Source organism: Oxyura jamaicensis, chromosome 6 (assembly GCF_011077185.1).
Source record: "Oxyura jamaicensis isolate SHBP4307 breed ruddy duck chromosome 6, BPBGC_Ojam_1.0, whole genome shotgun sequence".
Lineage (NCBI taxonomy): Eukaryota > Metazoa > Chordata > Aves > Anseriformes > Anatidae > Oxyura > Oxyura jamaicensis.
The window spans coordinates 3393068-3410525 of NC_048898.1; the positions used below are offsets into that span (position 1 = coordinate 3393068).

At 48.5% G+C, this 17458-nt stretch overlaps 2 protein-coding genes across 4 annotated transcripts in view; both read right to left on the reverse strand.

Annotated features, from left to right (window-relative positions):
• LOC118168878 (core histone macro-H2A.2) overlaps positions 1-916 on the reverse strand; it is a 25625-nt gene extending 24709 nt beyond the window's left edge. Inside the window, exon 1 of one of the 2 annotated variants that reach the window (XR_004751829.1) lies at positions 629-916. The gene's annotated coding sequence lies outside the window, so the exon portion shown is untranslated. The remainder of the gene's footprint in view (positions 1-628) is intronic. The other variant, XM_035329583.1, reaches the window with a different exon arrangement.
• Positions 917-15262: 14346 nt separating this feature from the next.
• COL13A1 (collagen type XIII alpha 1 chain) overlaps positions 15263-17458 on the reverse strand; it is an 89303-nt gene continuing 87107 nt past the window's right edge. For both annotated transcript variants that reach the window (XM_035329563.1, XM_035329574.1), the window contains 2 exons: positions 16230-16268; positions 15263-15575 (listed from right to left, as the gene is read on the reverse strand). In XM_035329563.1, coding sequence (XP_035185454.1) covers positions 15573-15575; positions 16230-16268 — 42 coding nt within the window. In that variant the 3' untranslated portion in view covers positions 15263-15572. The remainder of the gene's footprint in view (positions 15576-16229; positions 16269-17458) is intronic.

A 17458-nucleotide genomic window follows, 5' to 3' on the forward strand; every position in this document is an offset into this window, starting at 1 on the left:
CCTCCCCGATCCCCTCACGGCCGCTGACGGGAGCGGCCGCCCCCCCCCCCCCCCCCCCCCCCCCCCCCCCCCCCCGGCCCGCTCGCCCCGCCTCAGCCGCCGGCTCCCGTCTCGTACGTGCGGAGGGCGATGGCGGCGGCTGCTCCCGAGGGGGGCGGCAGGGCTTTCCTCCCGCTCCGCATACGCCTCTAGGAGGAGTCACCGCAGCCCCGGCCTGCAACAAGCCCCCTGCGGCTGCCGCCCTCCTTGCCCGGGGGGGAAGGGGCCGGCAGCGGAGCGAAGCCCCCCGGCCGCGTCCCCCCCCCCCCCCGGCGGAAGGTGAGCCCGGTGCCGGTGTGCCCGGCGCAACAAAGAGGGTGGGCGGCTCTTTGTGTCTTGCGGCCTCCCGGCCTCGTTCCCGGCCGCCCGGGGGCTTTGTAGCCCGGCCACGAGGGCTGCGAAGTTGCTTTGCGAAGGGCAGGTCTCGTTCCTGGCCCCCCCGACGCGGAGCCGGGAGCCGCAGGGGCCGCGGTCGCGTGGCGAGGCCGTTGGCAGCGCCGCAGGCCCGGCGGTGCCCACGAGAGCTGCACCTCCAACGCCCATCGCAGGCACGGTCAGAGAGAAAACTCGAGTTCGTCTCACCGTTCACACACAAACGCCTCGCATCGCTGCGCTGGCTTCCCTCGTTCGGGGGCTGCTGAGAGGCGGCAGGGTCGCGGCGTTAACCCAGATGACTCCGACTCGCACACAGCGTTGTTCTAGGAGGGTGGCTGGGAACAACGGAGCAGGATGATAAAGAGGCATCCATGCTTGCAGCGCGCCCTTTGTTGCTGTAAAAACCACAAAGGTTCACCGGCTTCCTGGAGTTTGTTTCTGGCCCTGCCAAAAAGAAACTTTTGTGCCCGCCTAGAATTGCATTCGGTAGGGGAAAGAAACAATGTTGAAGTATTCCTTCAGATTATATTCATTGTGGACCACACCATCTCCCAGGGAAAAAGGGCGTGAGTGGCGGCAACCTAGGGCTTTCTCTGTGAGCACAGGCACTAACAACAGCTGTATTTTGACATGCTTTAAAATGGGAATAAAGACGCCTCTTGTCTTTTTCAGCAAGTTGCCCAACAAGATCCACATATCCGCAGTTTAATGCGTTGGAGCCTTCTCTTCCCCCTCCTTCGGCCCAGAATCTTTCTGATGTGTTACGAGGAGCGATTCCTCATCACAGCCTTACCTCTGCGGGCTTTTCTTTCTTCTTTGTGGCCATCTGCCTTCACAAAACTTCCAGGAAAGAAGTACTCGAGCTGTGAACCCCCGTGCCAGATTTAGATGAAACCGGCCACAGATTTTCTGGATAAGCGTACGGGGGATGCACAGACCTGCAATGAGACAGCAGAAGTTTATTTTTGTGAACGAGGTCAAAATGCTCCGAAACCCCAGGAAAAAACCTTGCATTTGAATTATTGTACACAAAAGGGGAAGTCTTCATGGGATCTGAATGGATGTTAATACTTTGTAGCAATGGGAAAGATACCTATAGAGTTGTAAGCGTATTGAACCGTCAACAGATTCTGGGGAGGGATGGTGGAAGATTTTCAAGTACAAAGCATAAAAACAAAAGAATTTAAAACCCATGTGAAGAAGGAGGAAGAACATTTGCGTTTTGCTGTTTCGAGATAGGAATAATTGCATCCAGTAATACTCGCGACCATGCATGTGGCACATGGCTTTGTTATTAAAAATAATTTGAGATGAGACAAAATAAGCACCACATATTTTTGAAAACATTCCCAGTTTGTTGCAGATTAACAAATAGTTGCTGTGTGATAACAACACAAAAGCGTAGGAGGTCTACAAAGAAAAAAAACAACATGTATGCCTTCTGCGTGAGGCAAACTATCAACGTTTGGACAACTCATTCTATTTACAAAAAACAAAACACAACTTTTTCTGTTTATACACAGCCTTCTCATTACCTGCAGTCATATTTTCAGGTCCACTGCATGGGTATGTGCCTTTCTGATGGCTCCAAGGAAATAAAGTGTTGAGGTGTGGCTCCTTCACGTTTGCCTTTTGTAGTATAACGTGGCCATCAAATGCCAGTCCTAGAAGAGGCATAGTTCCTCTGGGTGTGCGGGGCTGCGGCCTCCTCTTACAGCTTTTGTGTTTCCTAAAATAAAAATCTAATTCCTCGTTTCTTCTTTATCACCCACGGCAGGTTGCTCCCGTCTTCTGCGGCAAGAGCCACGCGTCCCAGCGGCCGTCGCGTCCCCGCACAAGGCGCTGCGCCACGGGCAGCGGAGCAGGTACTCTCTGGAGACAGGCTTTCCTGTTTTGCAGTGGCTTTCTGCTATTGCTTTCGTTATTTCTGTGGGGATGGTGGTCTGGGAGCAGGTTCTGTGTCCAGGGAAGCTGCACCAGCACGGAGGAGACCTGTGTGCTCAGTGAGCTGTGCGTGCAGGGCCTTAGAGGCGGCCGTCGGCTCACAAGCCACGATGCAGACCAGCAAGGATGGGGAGCTACCACCTGGTAGCTTTCAGAACCACCTTTTTTAGAGCAGCGCAGACGCTCACATTTTCTTCCCAGCTCTGGGCTCGGTGTTGAACACTGAGGCTTCAAGGGAGCGTGGCGAGCAGGAGGTCCCTTACGCTGCTCGACGAGGCCTCTGTTGCGGCAGGTATCTTCGCCACCATGGTAGGCAGGGGATGAGCCCAAGGTTTTTGGTCACAACAGCTTTATGTCCTGGTCTGTCAGATCAACTTGTTCAGGGAAAGATGGTGAATAAGTCACATTGCTCAAACGGCAAATTTACAGTGCTGGATTAAGCGGGAGCTTCCCCCCGCCATCAACAGGAGCAGAGTCTGCCCTCGCTAGGTTGTGCAGAGACCATCTGCCAGTTGCCTTCCCAGTGCAAATACAATCTGTTCCTTTGTCAAAATAAACAACATAGCTATTGACAGAGCAGTTATAGACTGCCGCCTGCCTCACTCACCAGCGAGCGGAATAACAGCCTGTTTATGGCACTCTCACTTTTGGACAGAAGCTGTTATAACTCAAACATTGCAATGAATATTTCATAGCGCCACAACCAAGCGATACGGCTCCACTCTCGCTTAGGCTGGCAGGCATCCAGGGTTGGCCTGGCAGTACAGTAATGTCAAGTACTCTGAAAGCTCTGTCTTACCGCCCTGTGGAATCCAGGAGTTTTATCAAATCAGTGCAAGTGCTGTCATGTTATTAGCACGGCCTAACACAATAAAAGTTGGTGTGCGTATGTTACGGCAGTAGACAACAGATGTAATAACTGAGTTCTGCAAATAATCCGTATTTCTGTTACGACTTTTGCCCATTTTGAGCCATTTCTGAATCCCCCCCACACCCTCCATAGCGTTTACAGCTTCAATATGCTAGTATTTCAGGCACAGCAAGCTCTTCTTAAAGAGAAGCAGAAAATCTAAATCCTTTTTTTGCACTCTCTTATTGTACTATTAGTGTGAAACCAGACCGGGCATTTAATTCAGAATTAAACTGTTTTTGAGCACGTCAGGTTCTGGCACGGTGTTTAAGGTAGAATGGTGCTTAGGATATCTTCAAAAAAAGCTGCAAAGTAGCTAATGCATAAGCAAAAAGAAGAGAGAAGTGTTTCCTGCCTAAGCACCCCTTCTAAAAGCTAAACGCTGCTTATCAGAGGGGAAAAAAGATCATCCCTGTTACTTAGCATTAAACACGAGATGCAGACTGCAGAGATCATTGTCTTGACTCAATTAGTCATGTAAGTAAATATATCAATTTAATAGGAATATTCAAATAGTTATGGTTATTCCTGATAATCATGTCTTTTTTTGTCAAATTGAGATTTACAAAAATCTTTCAGAATTAGAGAAAAAAGGAACAGAAAAGGGAAAAAAAATCCCACTATGCTCAGTTCCAGAATACGCTGCAGGGTTTTATCCTCCACAGCTCAGAAACAATAGCCAGAAACAGGCGAGGTGTACGGGGAAGTGGCACGGTGATCACACACATGGAATGGCTTCTCTGAATAATTAAACAGGTTGGCGCTTCTAGCTAAGAAAGCTGAGGCACACTACGAGAAAGGAAGGGCACAGCTGGTTCTTTTGCCTCACGTCCCTGTACCTCCAAAGGAAGGTATCTTTGCTGGTAATAAAAAAAACCTCCTATTTCAGTCTCTGAGCTGAAGCAAAGCTGGATGGACAGAATGCTAAGTTTGGCTCCAGATTCAGACGATAACCAAACGCTTCCAGTCCAGCCTAGGAGGCAGAAAAGCCTCTGTCTCTGTAACTCACATTTCATGAGGCAAACTACAATGGCGTGCTTATGCTTTCACCACAGCATGGTTTTTCAGAGATGCCTGGAGAGAGATGCAGAGAGCAATGCACCCCAGCAGGCACCCAGGGACTTCAGCTCTAAGGGTATTGTGGTCCTGGCATTTGTGGAACTTTGCTTTTTGTTGGAGGAGCAGGGGTGTGCTCATCAGCACACCGTTTGGTCATCAAGTCACTCCTCTACACATCACATCAGATCTGTGCTTCAGGATGCTTTCTTAGCAAGCTGCCACAGCTCACAGAAAGCTAGATGCTATTTCTCGTTCCTCACAGACTTGCAGAGGGATCTTTGGTAATTGTTTCTGATTAGGTGTTCTTGTGCTAGTAAAAATATTCGTCCCTTTGCACTTACCCCCTGTTGGTACGATTTGGAGCTGTGGTAGGTGTTCCCTTTCTCCTCTGGTGACATTTACGAGCGTGGTGTCTCCCTGCACAGGACCAGTGTGCTCTGAGTTTTTCTCAGAGAAACTTCAAAGGACAGGACAGCACCGGACATTTCTCTACTTTCATAGCTACAGCTCAGTTTGATTTAAAATAGCCCATTTAAATCATAAATCAACTTTTTATCCCCCCCCCACCCCCCCCGAGTCCTCAAGTGAAAAAAAAATCTCAAGCTGATCTATAAACGGAAACTTACAGAAAGGCCCACATTTGGGTCACTTGTTTGTCGGGGGCAGTACGCAGCTGACCTCCAAAACATTCATTGCACAAGTGCAAAATTTACTGCTCTCCCGAGGTATGGTGATTATACTTGCAGGAGCCTTTAGAAAAACAAAAACAAGAAAACCAGAAGTGACCTTAGAGCCCCAAGAAATAATGGGAATCCTAGGTTCCCAATGCATTTTCCTCTCCAAGTTGAAGCATCATAATGTGCTCTTTTTTTTCTGCGTAGCTTAGTGCCTCAGTCCCTGTTAACCACCCAGATCCTTGAGGATTGTCTCATGATCCAGGGCTCATCATAGCTAAACCCAGAGGAGGTCAGGAGCGAGGCACTTAGCTTTGCTGTCTAACAGTTCAAGAGCTAAAGGTTTTTCAGCAAATCACTTCCCTCTCAGGGAAACGCCACTGTGTCCGTGGGCTTTCCCTTTGGGTTCATGCAGTGAGAAAGGCAGGAGGGGCAGAGACGGGTGCTCCTGGAGCTGCCCATTTCTCCCCTTTGGCTGAGAAGGGAGCCAAGGGAACCTTGCTCCAAGGCAGGCGTCTGATTTTCATGTGTGTGGAGTTAGAGGAGGTAAACGTATCTGGGGCATAGTGCGATGGTCGTGCTGGCTGTCACAGCATTTGAGGCCAATGACACCTTCCCTCTTGTTACCATGCCAAAACCAAGCCGACAGGCCAGGTGCTGCTAGCCCCAAACCATCAGCCAAAAGCCCGGTCATTTGGGTTTTTGTTTGTTTGTTCCCCCCCAAGTTAGCAGGGATTCTTAAAAGCTGATCAAATGCTTTACTCTAGGTCAGATCCCTTGGACAACAGCTTTTGGGTTCTGAGCCTGGTTTTAAAAAGCTCCAATAAGGCTGGTCGGGTGGCAGGGGGATTCGGGGTCTCGTCTCCAGTAACAGAGCTCAGCTGATATTGCTGCCTGTCCCTTAGCACAAGCACCAAGCCGGGCTCTGTCCTCTATCCAGCTGTTTTCACGAGGCTGGTGAGAACGTTTTTGAGACTTTTGTCCCCCTGCCAAATCGGGTGAGATGTGCCTCCTGGTTCCACAGCTCCTGGGGTGAGTGGTGAACAGCAGGTGGCGGCCTTTCCTTAGCATCTTAATCTGAACGCCGTGCCAAGAGGGGCCACGAGGGGCATTTAAAAAGAGACAGAAACTTCGTGTAAGTAAACAGGTACTTTTATAAAATGGAAAGTGTGTACATCAGACATAACAAATGCAGATCGTACCGGAATATTATGGCACACAGATTAAAATAGAAACCTCATTAAAACATTGACACCACGGAGTAAAGCTTCAACGCAAGGCACAGGGAATTCACCAGACTCCTCTTGGAAAACGATGGGATGGCACACCTAATAGGGTGGTCTGCCGACCATCGCAACAACCGTCCAGCCCAAGACATTTTGTTACCTCCTGCCTGGTTTTCCAGCCCTCCTTCGGTTTTCCAGAAGTCCATTCCCCAAACTAACTTCCTCCTGGAATCCCCCAGGTTTATTCTCACCATGATGCAGCGAACAGGCTAAGGCATTTACAATAGCAACGCACAGCTCTCGCATAGCAATTTTCCTCATAATATAAAACAGCACCTCAGAATAAGATAAGTACTATTTTCTTTATCTGCTAACTTGGTACTTGGTGATTAAGTGTATAAAGTTTCCGTCACTTGCAAGAAAGTAGAAATGCTTTCAAGGCACTGTAATTAAGCTGTGGGTTACTTTTTTGTAACTGAACGTCATTTATGACTGAGCAGTCATTCAGCAGGTTAAGTGCACACCTACTCTTAAGGACAGGCGTGGCTTCTCTGAAACCATTCAGTTAATGGACACAAGGTGGGCAACTGAGGCACAGTTCTAGTTCTGATGAAAATCGTAGGCTAGTTTCATTCATACTAGTGGAAGTCATTTAAGTGAACCCCTTTTCTCATACATGTTAAATGTTTCACCTGTTAATATCCTTTAAGTTTTAAATCACACAAACATTTTGCTTATAAAATTAATAGTGTAAAAATACTTACAAAGAAAAACAAAATTATTTTAAGTTCTGTTATGATCAGCAACTCCTTATGCCATAGCTCAGAGCCTAACCCTACTAAACAGTACCTCTGCTTTTCTAAAATAATGCTAGAAACATTCAACGTGGAATTCAGAATTTCCAGGTTTAAAAGACAAAACAAATCAAAGTTCTTCTATTACCGAGGCAAAAGCAGAAAAGAAAGCAAATGCTCATTTTGGCTGAAGAAGCTCCTACAGAGGCTGGCAAGATTATGGGAAAGAACAGCCCTTTGTTCTCCCCATTCTAGCAATTATTTAGTGTGGAATTTTCTTACAGGCCAAAAAGTTCCAAGTAGCTGAACTACGTCAAAAGGAGTTGAAATAGTGCCTGAGAATCAGCACATTGACAATAACAATTCCTGGTAATACAGAAGAACATCACAGCACTTACAGTTGTGAAAGGCAAATAACACTGGATATTTAATAAGAGTAATAATAAGAATGTAAAAAGTGTATACAGGCGTAAATGTCTCAGTCCATCAGTGTTTATGGGAGATGCACAGAAACAATGCCCTGATATTTACCCATAAGTCATCACTTTACTACTGTTACATTAAATATCGTACATTCTATGCCACCAAAAAAAAGTCTCTTGTAAAATTCAAGAAAACCAGATAGGTAACAAATTGCTTCAGCAATCCTTCTCCTGCAGGGATTCGTGAATTGACGCCTGGCTGACGTTGGCCGACGAGCAGACCTTTGGCAGAAAGCACCCCCAGCATCAAGGAATTTGGTGTCCAAATTAGAGGAAGATGAGAAACGGGTGGTACCAATGACACAAGCATTCCAGATGTGGGAAAATGACACCAGGGAGGTGTTTTGCTGTGCTCTGAGGGCTCTGGGTACCAAGGGGAGATCCACTTGACATGACACAACTTTCTTGGCAGAGCTCGTTCACCGGGACGGAGAAACCTGGTGAGGAAACCCTCAGCCACACGTAGCGAGCTGGGGAGCAGAGAGCACCACCTCTGCACAGCACTGCTCTGCGCTGGCTGCATTCGGCACGTATCGCAATCAAAGGTGTGCTTCTAAAGCAAATCCCCTGCCTGTGCTCACATGCTCTGCCTTGGCTCCCAGCACAGAGCCGTCACTGAATGTAGAGACCGGGTTCCTGGCAGACGAAGCTGAACCCGAAGGTGAGCTTCAGCAGCGTACCTCATGCATCCAAACCACTACTGGCGGCCAGCCTGCGGGGCCAGACAAGATCGAGGCCTCCACAGTCAAAAATGGAACCTCCTGAGCCAAGGTGGTTCCTCAGCAGGACCTGGTTCCTACTTCAGGCCTGTTCTTCTCAGGCAGCACTGACTGGCAACGTAGATGCGCCCCATGAGTTCTACCACCAGCCAGCCCACGGCGTCTGCAGGCTCTCCCTGTAAATCAGCAACTTTCCTCCCATTACTCTGCTGCTGAGCATCTGGAGTCAATTTTGCATCATTAAGTCTGAGTTGTGTGGAGTCAGGCCATTCCCCAGCATCAAAGGGATGCTCAATCCTCCTTAACGGGGTGGGGGGGAGGCAACGGCTATGCTCTGCCCCAATTTACCTTATCTCTAAATGAAAAACGTTGAAGGGCAAGAAGAAATAAAGTAATCCTGTTGGGTTTGACAAGCGGGAAGGGATTGAGGGCGAGCCCGTGCTGCAGCTGAGCCTTGTCAGGCTGTGCGAGTCCCCTGCTGCCATCCCTCATGTGCGGCATCCAACACCTGGCCCCTTCTCTGGTACCTCTGCATGGCATCACAGGGATGGTCAGCGCTCTGTCTGGTTCTGCTGATAACCTTTTCTGAGGGCTTCTACCTCTGTTACAGTGACTGGGCACCAAAGAGAGCAGGCAGGATGACTTCACCAGTCTAGGAGGACATTTTCCCCTCCCAACTTCAGGTCCTTTGTAAAAGTAAGGGGGGCTCCAAACCATAATCCCCACATGAGTTCTCACCAAACAGGGCTTGGCATCAGCACAGCCATCATCATCTTCTGATCTGGGCCTGGGGCCACCAAACAAAACTCTTGCCCCTCAGGGCAGGCCAGCAGAAGGCAACTGCTGCAGAAGAGGCAGTGCACTTCCGAGGAAGCGTGTCACCTCCTCAAAAGGCTCACCAGGAGGGTAAGACTGCTGGGTCTGCAGCTCGAGCACAACACCAGGGTAAAAAGCAAATCCTTGCAGGAGAGCAGAAGGGAAGATTTACTGAAGCAATGTTTTGAAACGTTACCGTGAGAGAACAATGGAATTATCACAAAATGGAATTTCACACGCCCAACAAATCCCTGCCAGGGACAAGGGATTGACAAACACAGCCTGCAAGAGAACACAAGAACACGAGATCCGACCCGTGCGTTTCACAACCGATCCTCTTGCACCTACCACCAACACGTCCAACCTACTACGCTCAGCATGTGACAGCAGTTAAAGTCATGTATTGCAGCAAAGAGAAAAAAGTCTAGCAAGATTTTCTTAAATAAACAACCCCTCTCATGTTCCTACTAATTCTGTTTGGAAAAAACACTTCTTTATTTGATAACTTCAACAAGCAAATAACCATAAGAAAGCTACGAAGCTAAACCGGTCTTGCCATGTAGCATTTTAAACAGTAGATGCTTTACGGTCGACTCCAAAAACTTAACAGATATCTATGGTCTTAATTCGTGTTTTGCTGTGATTTTTTTTCCATTGGATCCAAGTGTTTGACAATGAAGGGCTACAAGAAAGGAGGAAGAAGTGCAGGAAGGATAGATAAATAAAAATGAGTGGGAAGAATCAAAACGTGACCAGCAGAGATTTTTTGAAAATGCAGAAAAAAAGTACCCATTTTGTCAGGGACAAGGACATCTGGAAACAACAGGGACAAAAACAGGGCGAGGGGGAAAACAAAGATGTGTGAAACAAACCAAGGCTCTCACCCGGCACAGCATTTGCACGCGCGTTCGATGTGGAGCAAAGGCCGAGGATGAGCTGGGTGTAAGTGCACTGCTGCATCTAGAGGAGGGAAAACAATAGCGAGAGACGACGACACTGTGGTAGGTAACCACCAGGAGCGTGCCGTTTTCAAGTCTGAGATCTCAGGCTGTAGAATGCTCCTGAAGAGGGCACAGCGACTCTCGCCAGACTCATTTCTAAATGCCAGACCATGTAAAATCGACAGAGACCGTCTTTAATCAACTGGTCCCTCGCGCAGCCCTTGTGGATTCTGTAAATGGAGTTTTGGAGAGACCGTTTTGTCCGGGAGAGGTCACTGGTACCTGGTCCCTAGGCGCAGCCCGTGGGGATGCGTTTGTCCCCACTGAAAATCGGTTTGCCTATGGAGAGCACCATCTTACTCTTGAACTCTGGGAGAAAAAACAACCCGCTAGGAATGCCCTTGGGACATCTGGAGTCAGAAACATTTACAAACTTATTCCAAAAGCTCGTCAAAAATATGCTTAAAAGGAAACACTAGAAAAGAGCAAACAAATTGCCCCCAAAATATCATTAATAAAAAGAAATGTAGAAGTAGCATTATCAAACTATATACATAACTGGTTTTTATTACAAAAAGGAAGAAGAAAGCACACCTACCGCCTGCAGTTCTGGTCAGGTTCTCCCCTCCTCCCCCCACCCCCCAAAAATACACAGTAAGAACTACAAATAAAACAGAGTAACCCTTTCATCAGCCTGGTTCCTAACTGAAACAATTTATTCCCCTACTACTGTGCTTACTGAATAAATTTGTTAAGAAAAAAATCACAATAGGTGTTCTTCGCATCAAACGGAAAGCAGAACTTTTCCCCTGCTCTTTTTAACCCTCGAATCACATTTTAAAAGCATACTTTCTATGCAGTGGCAAAAAGGGGCGGCTGCTGGGTACAGATGTCCTTCCCAGAAGGTCGGGACTATTCCAGCTGAGTGGCCAACGGCTACCTGAAAGGTTATTGCGTTTCTGGGGCTTGCTCAGATTTATTAAACATCACTTGGAACTCAAAATCAGCTCCTTCTCTCTGAAGGAGCATGAATTGCTTATCATTTAGTTCTGCCTAATGATTTAGGCATCATTCATTAGCTCTAATAATAACGGCCCCGATTCAGCAGAACACTTCAACATGCAAATCGTATCATTTAGGCCAACGGCAGTCACACGCTCTAAGTTAAACGTGCGCTTTAATGCTGGGACAAATGGGATTCCCAGTGTACTCAATGAAATAAAAATGTTATGAGTCACATTCACGATATATGTACTTGGTAATTAATTTTAGCTTTTTTAGTCTATTGGAAGAGCTCTGGTGAAAGACACTACAACGTTCACGTGTTCCATTTAACCTTCAGCCGTGGGAACTGATGGCAGGTTTGTGTGGCAGTTGGTATGAGGCACCCACAGCTGCACGTTCTGACCTTCAGGTAGCTGGGAAATGTCCTCCGCGCCCCTCAGCACCTTGCCAAATCTTTATTTCCTTCCAGTATTAGAACATGTGACAGTGGGATTTGACCCTTGTGATCCTTATTTTCCATCTGGAAGTACATCTGTTGAAAGATACCCACAAAAAGCACCTTAATAGGACAGCAAAATAATACTTCTGGAGGGCTCCAGACAAAAAAACATCCAGCGTGCGTGGGGGAGACCAAAGCAGCAATACAGGAAGCAAAGGAACTGTTCAGTGAAACCAGGTTTTATCCACACTCCACGTTTTCCTTCTCTGACGAGACATTTCACGCCTTCAGTAGCTAGTATGTTTTCCTCTTTTCAGCAAAAGGCTTCATTCCTTTCTAATTTACCAGGAGAAAAAAAGTTTGTGATGAAAAGGTTAAAGATGGAATCATCAAAGATACAGGTGGAAGTTTGTCCTCTGGCAACCAGAAGCAGTAGGAAAAGGTTTTATCACATCCTCGGAGCAGCACCCTACGCTGAGCACGCGCAGCTTGACTGACTTTCCTAAAGAAAACTGTTACAGAAGGATTTCTTTCTCGGATCAAAGGATCCCCCCACTGAAATTCTGTTTATATCTTGCACTCATTTATACAGCAGCTGCTGGAAAACTGAGCCCAATTCTTCATCTGAAGAGCCTGACCACAATAATAGACCGAAGTGAAAATGACCAAAGAAAGAAGACAAACGGCGTCACTTTCAAACTCTGCCACTGGCCTCTGGGAGAAGGCCGAAAGCAAAGCAAGAAGCGCTGGCACGCTGCGCTCTGCGGCCCCGCCAGGCGTTATCTGGGCACAGGCTCCTGGCGCGCGGTTGAAGAACTCTTCCCAAGCTCCAGGGAGGGAACTTGCAAAGCATCTCCAGCAAATCTTCAGGAAGGTCCTTCTTCTTTCGTTCTGCTGTCACTTCCCAAACATCTCCACCCTCGTTTCTCTCACTTTTTGGCTATCAGCCAAGGAGTTTGACCCTTGAAGGGGGCAGACAAACGATTTCACATGAAACGGGCCAGTCGGAAAAACAGCACTCAGCCGTGACAACGACCCGGTCCCGGGTTTCAGCAGGGAGAGGCCCCGAAACCAAACTGCTGGATCCGGAGCGGCACGAGCCCAGCCTCTGCCAGTCGGGTTTTTCTTGAAATGCAAGGCGTACGTTTGGGAAGAGCAGCTGAGGGGTACAATTTCGCTCTGATTCACAACCTCAGATTGACCTGCAGTGGCAGGCGACATCTCTGTTCCCACAGCCTAGAGCCGCTTCAGATTTTATGAATACATAAAGTGTCTACTATCTACTCCAGGTTAAAAACATTTCTTTGCCTGGGTGTAAAAGGGGCTACTGGTTTTCAAACACAAGTAGAAATTAAACCAGTTTTTAAGTGAGTAAGTTCTCCTCTAAAACATTAGTCTCAAAGCTTTAAAAGGCTTTTTGCTGAATTAATTTCAGCTTTTAAGGGAACCCAAAAGGAAGCCTCAGAAAGTCCTAAGTTGTGCCGCCCACAATAAGCACCTCAGAGCCCAGCAGCGAACCCGAAGACAAACCAAGGCTATGAACAGAACCATCTGAGACAGAAAGGCAATAAGGACGAGCACACGAGCTGCTGCCACGCACACGTGCACCTAGGAGGCACATGTCTTTGCTGACAGGGAATAACGGAGTCGTACAGAAGGGGCAGCACCAAGGCCTCGCAGGGTGTGCCCTGGTTAACTCAGGAACACCTCCACTGATGAGACAGGGACTTTGCTGGGGCAAAGCTGGAAGTAGGGGATTTCAGCCCCCTTTGGTCAGGCTCCTCCCCTGCATTTTGCTGATACAAGTCAGGTACTTTTAAAAGTTGCGGCAATTGCATTTCAAGGACCCCTCTGCCTCAGGTAAAAGCTTTCTGTCTCACCGATACATCACCTGAAAACCAGCCCGGTAAACCAAAACAGACGGGGGATCAGCTTGAGACTCCTGGAGGAGCCTTCAGCAGCTGTTAGGACAACACAACACACGCGTGCTTCATTCACATTCAGGTGAGGCAAACCCAAGCGAAGTCCCATGCAGTACAGCCACAGCGGTTACAAAACAAAAATACACCGCAGGCAGCAAAGGGAACAGGAGTTATCAGCAGGTTCTTCTACAGATCTATCAGTTTCTGAGAATTAAACATAGACAACACTTTTAGAAAGGACTGCAGCAGTCAAACCACCTACCTTGTGGGCCACACGCTGTAAGAGCAGAGAAGAAACTCACTGCTGCCACTGCCATCACCTTCCAAAACCAGCAGTGTAGCTGGAGGGGCTTTTACTGCTTTGTGCTCAACAGGTGTGTAATTAAAACACCAGAGCTGTGTGGCATCCTTGCTTAAATAAGTACTGTTCTCGGCTAAGCTTCACAGCTGCAAAGCTTTGTACCAGCGAGCTGGATCTTAAATCCATGGGAGAGCTTACTGAGAAGACAAACAAGAAGCCCTCAGTGCTCTGCAGTTCATTTTCTTTCGGTGCCATGTCAGCTCCAGTACCCCAAGCACCTCATGAAAACATCGTGCATGGAGAAGTTTCATCCACGGGACAATGTTGGCATAAGAAGAAATGTTTGTAAAGATCCCAAATCAGCTAAGGTTGAAAGTCACAGGGGGTTTCCTAACTACGAGAGCAATCTGAGCGAGGAACAGCCTGTAGGCATGGGATGCAGGGTGGTAGAAACCTCACTGGTTTTCAGCTGAAGCCCAATAAATTTCTGACAGGGTGAGATGACAAACGGCTTTCAATCAGACAGGGGCCGGGCTCTGCTCCTGGGACAGTCCCCGGCCAGCCTTTTCTTCTGCACGCAAGAGAAGCACATATCCTGCCGTCGTCGTGCTCTGGTGGGGCTAACGGGCTTCGTGGAGGCAGCTGGCAAACAAGCAGCCAGCAGCCTGAAAACAGCTGAGGAGCGAGCGCAGGAGGTGCTCGTGATCCCGTCAGCTGGCACGGCTGTAGCCAGGACAGGCAGCTGGGGGCACAGCCCGTGGTCCTGTGGCACTGTGGTGGTAAAAACCATACGGCAGCATCGCCAGGGTACCAACAATGAGGACTTTTAGGTACTGGAAGCATCTCTGTATCCCCCCGAAAGCCCCAGGTTGCAACCTGTCCTTCACCCTTTGTGATCAACAAAGGAAAGTGGACGTGTTTTAGGGGACGGATTTAGGCTTACGCTCTTTGCTGATTTTCTAAGAAAAGCAGTCTGTGACGTTCACTTAGCCTGACGGTGTATTTTTTTTTCTTGATGGGTACCGTAGGCTTGAGACATTACCAATGGCAGGACAGGAAGGGTAATTAGGGTGCACACACACAGGTTATGACACGCTACAGGTTTGCATGCGGCTTTGCTTAGCGTTAAAGGAGCCACGTGGATGGGTTTATCTAATAATTCATTAGGGTATCATCGAGGTGTCTGCCATCTGCTTCATTTTAAATGAAGCTTTAATCAAGCTAGTTGCAGGCCTACAATTCAGAAGGACGTCTGAATTCCTGAACTCGTTGTCGTGAGGGTTAATCCAGCTAAGTGACTGCCCGAGGCAGGAGACCAAGAGGCTCTTTGTACGCGCCAGGTCCACAGCTCACGGGGCGCTTCCCTGCGTGTGTGGCCGAGGAGCAGCCCCAGGGGCTGGCACAGGCTGCGCTTGGCTACCTGAGGGTAGTGCTGAAACGTGGCTTCCTCCAAAACTATTCATCAGGAAACCTCTGAGTTCCCAGTGAGTCTTGCCAGCAACACCATTTAACCACCCAAATCCTGTGTATGTGTCTCTTTAATAAAAACATGTCATATTTAGAAATATTCTTCAACGATTCCAGCTTGAAAAATGACAACGACCTTTGAAACTCTGCAGGGCAGCTCCTTTGGGCACTTTTAATGCAATAATTTATTAAGTTCCTATATTCATCATGTGTGCACAAGTATCATGTAAATATTACAGCTGTACTCCATGACAAAACAAGCATAAAGCAGACATGGAATTATACAGAGAACCGACAAACTGGGGAGAAGGGAGATCTAGTATTGTCTGTACAAAAAATATGCAGCTTCTTGATAATTTGTAACAATGCGTAACTTTTGGCATTTCGGAGAAGAACACTGTATAAAAATAAATATTCTATGTAAAATAACACACACAGGCCAGTCCAGGGTTAGAATCATCACTGCAAAAGAAAACAAACGGGTGTTAGTGGCAGTTCAACAACAGTTAGCGACAGCTCGGCGGGGCAGGGAAGGACCACTTCATGGGACGGAGGGACAGAGGGACAGCACGAGGGAAGCTGGCTCCAGCATCTGCTCCAGGAAGAGCCGGTGCTGGATCTCAGCAGGCATCCTTCGTGCTCTCCTGGCAGCGAGGCCAGGAGCTGCGGTCCAGGCTGCTCTGTACCTCCGCCCTCTCCCTACCACCGTGGCTCGTGTACTTTGAGTTAAAGCATGCAGCAGGTCCTGGAGCCGGGCCAGACCCTGAGGAGCAGCAGAAACAAGGCGAGAGTGGAGGGAGCGGCATTCACACGCCGCGCTAGCCCAGGCTCGGCTCTGACAGTCCATCCCCTTGCAGCAGCGCCTGCCCCCAGCAGCGGGGGTATCGCTGCGCAGGTGTTAGAGCACCACAAATGCAATGCTCTCCTTTTTAGCCCATAAAACTGAGCAGCATACAAACGAGGGAGAGTTTTGCCTGCTGCTTTTCAGAGGTTTGGTGCTGGAAATCCCACGCTTGCCTCTACACCTATTTTGCCCTTAGCCCGACTCAGAAAAATCAGCAGGACCTGCAGCACAGCCAGCTCAGCACAGCCACAGCAGCTCCAGGATGCTTTTACCTTGTTCCAGCAGCCTTGAACCGGGAGGCCGTCTTCTCCCTGCAAAAGGGATGGATGGAAGAGCAGTTTAGGACACGGCAAACAGTGCAGAGAATGCGGAAAGAAGGAACGGGTTAACTGTTACAGCTGCAACAAACAGTCCGAACCGGGGCCAGAGGAATAGTCTGACAGATATTCCTCGCTCCTCTGCAGCGACCCAGACTTGGGGCTGAGTCCAGCTAGAAGCAAGGAGGCGGGTGGCAGGTCCGTGTCCCAGGCTTGACTCTGGAGCACCAAGGTGAAATATCACGCCTGGCACACCAAGGTCAAGCAAACCCCAGAGGCAGCACTAACCTTGGGTCCTAGAGAGGGTCTGGAAAAAAAATCCATCTCCTTTCTGCCCTGTTCATTAAAGGGTTGGCTTTATCACGTGAGAGGCTGCCCAGCTGTCCCCTCTCACCTCTGAGAAGCTCCTGCTCCAGGAAACCAGGAGGGCAGGCAGCTGGCAGCCCATGCTGCCTGAGCATCTCACCGACTCCCTGAGGGTTTGTGTTTTCTCTTCCCCTCCCCAAAACATCAGTGAGATTTCTGTGAAAATAGCCCTGCAATTCTGCAGCCCTGAAGTCTTGGGCTATCCCCTCCCAAGGTGGGCACGCAATTTATTTATCATTGAAAGTTGGATACTTTAAGGACTTTGCTACTAAAAGGCTGAGACGAGGCAGCTGGGAAATGCTTTTGTGAATCACTGACATTAATGACACCTCAGTGCAGCTTTACTTAATGTGAGAAAAGAGGAAACGGACGTCAGAGGCAATGTGCTCTTGAGCAGGAGATAAACAGCTGCAAATTTGGCCACAAGGAGCTGCATCGGTGACACTGGAAGTCAAATACTTCTGTGTGTGTCAGGTTCTCGGGCTGGTGCTGCTGCCAGTGAGAACTGGAGGCAGTGAAGTTGTACCAAGTGTGATGCAGGCACGTTCCTTCAGTCAAATGACTCAGTTCTCACTTCCTCAAGTACCAGACGAGAAAGCTGTTGTGCATTTCATCCCATTTGAGAAGGGGGGGGGTGGGAGCACAGTAGCATATTCTGACCAAAACTATTTAAGGAGATACACTTTCAGGGGGTTCACATCGCTGTCATGATGCTGTTATTTCTTGTTTACGTACTGAAATGCAAATTGCTTTCTGAACGCCTTTTCTGGACTGTGGTCCCCTTGTGGTTCTTTCTCCCCACTTCCCCCCTCTCCTCC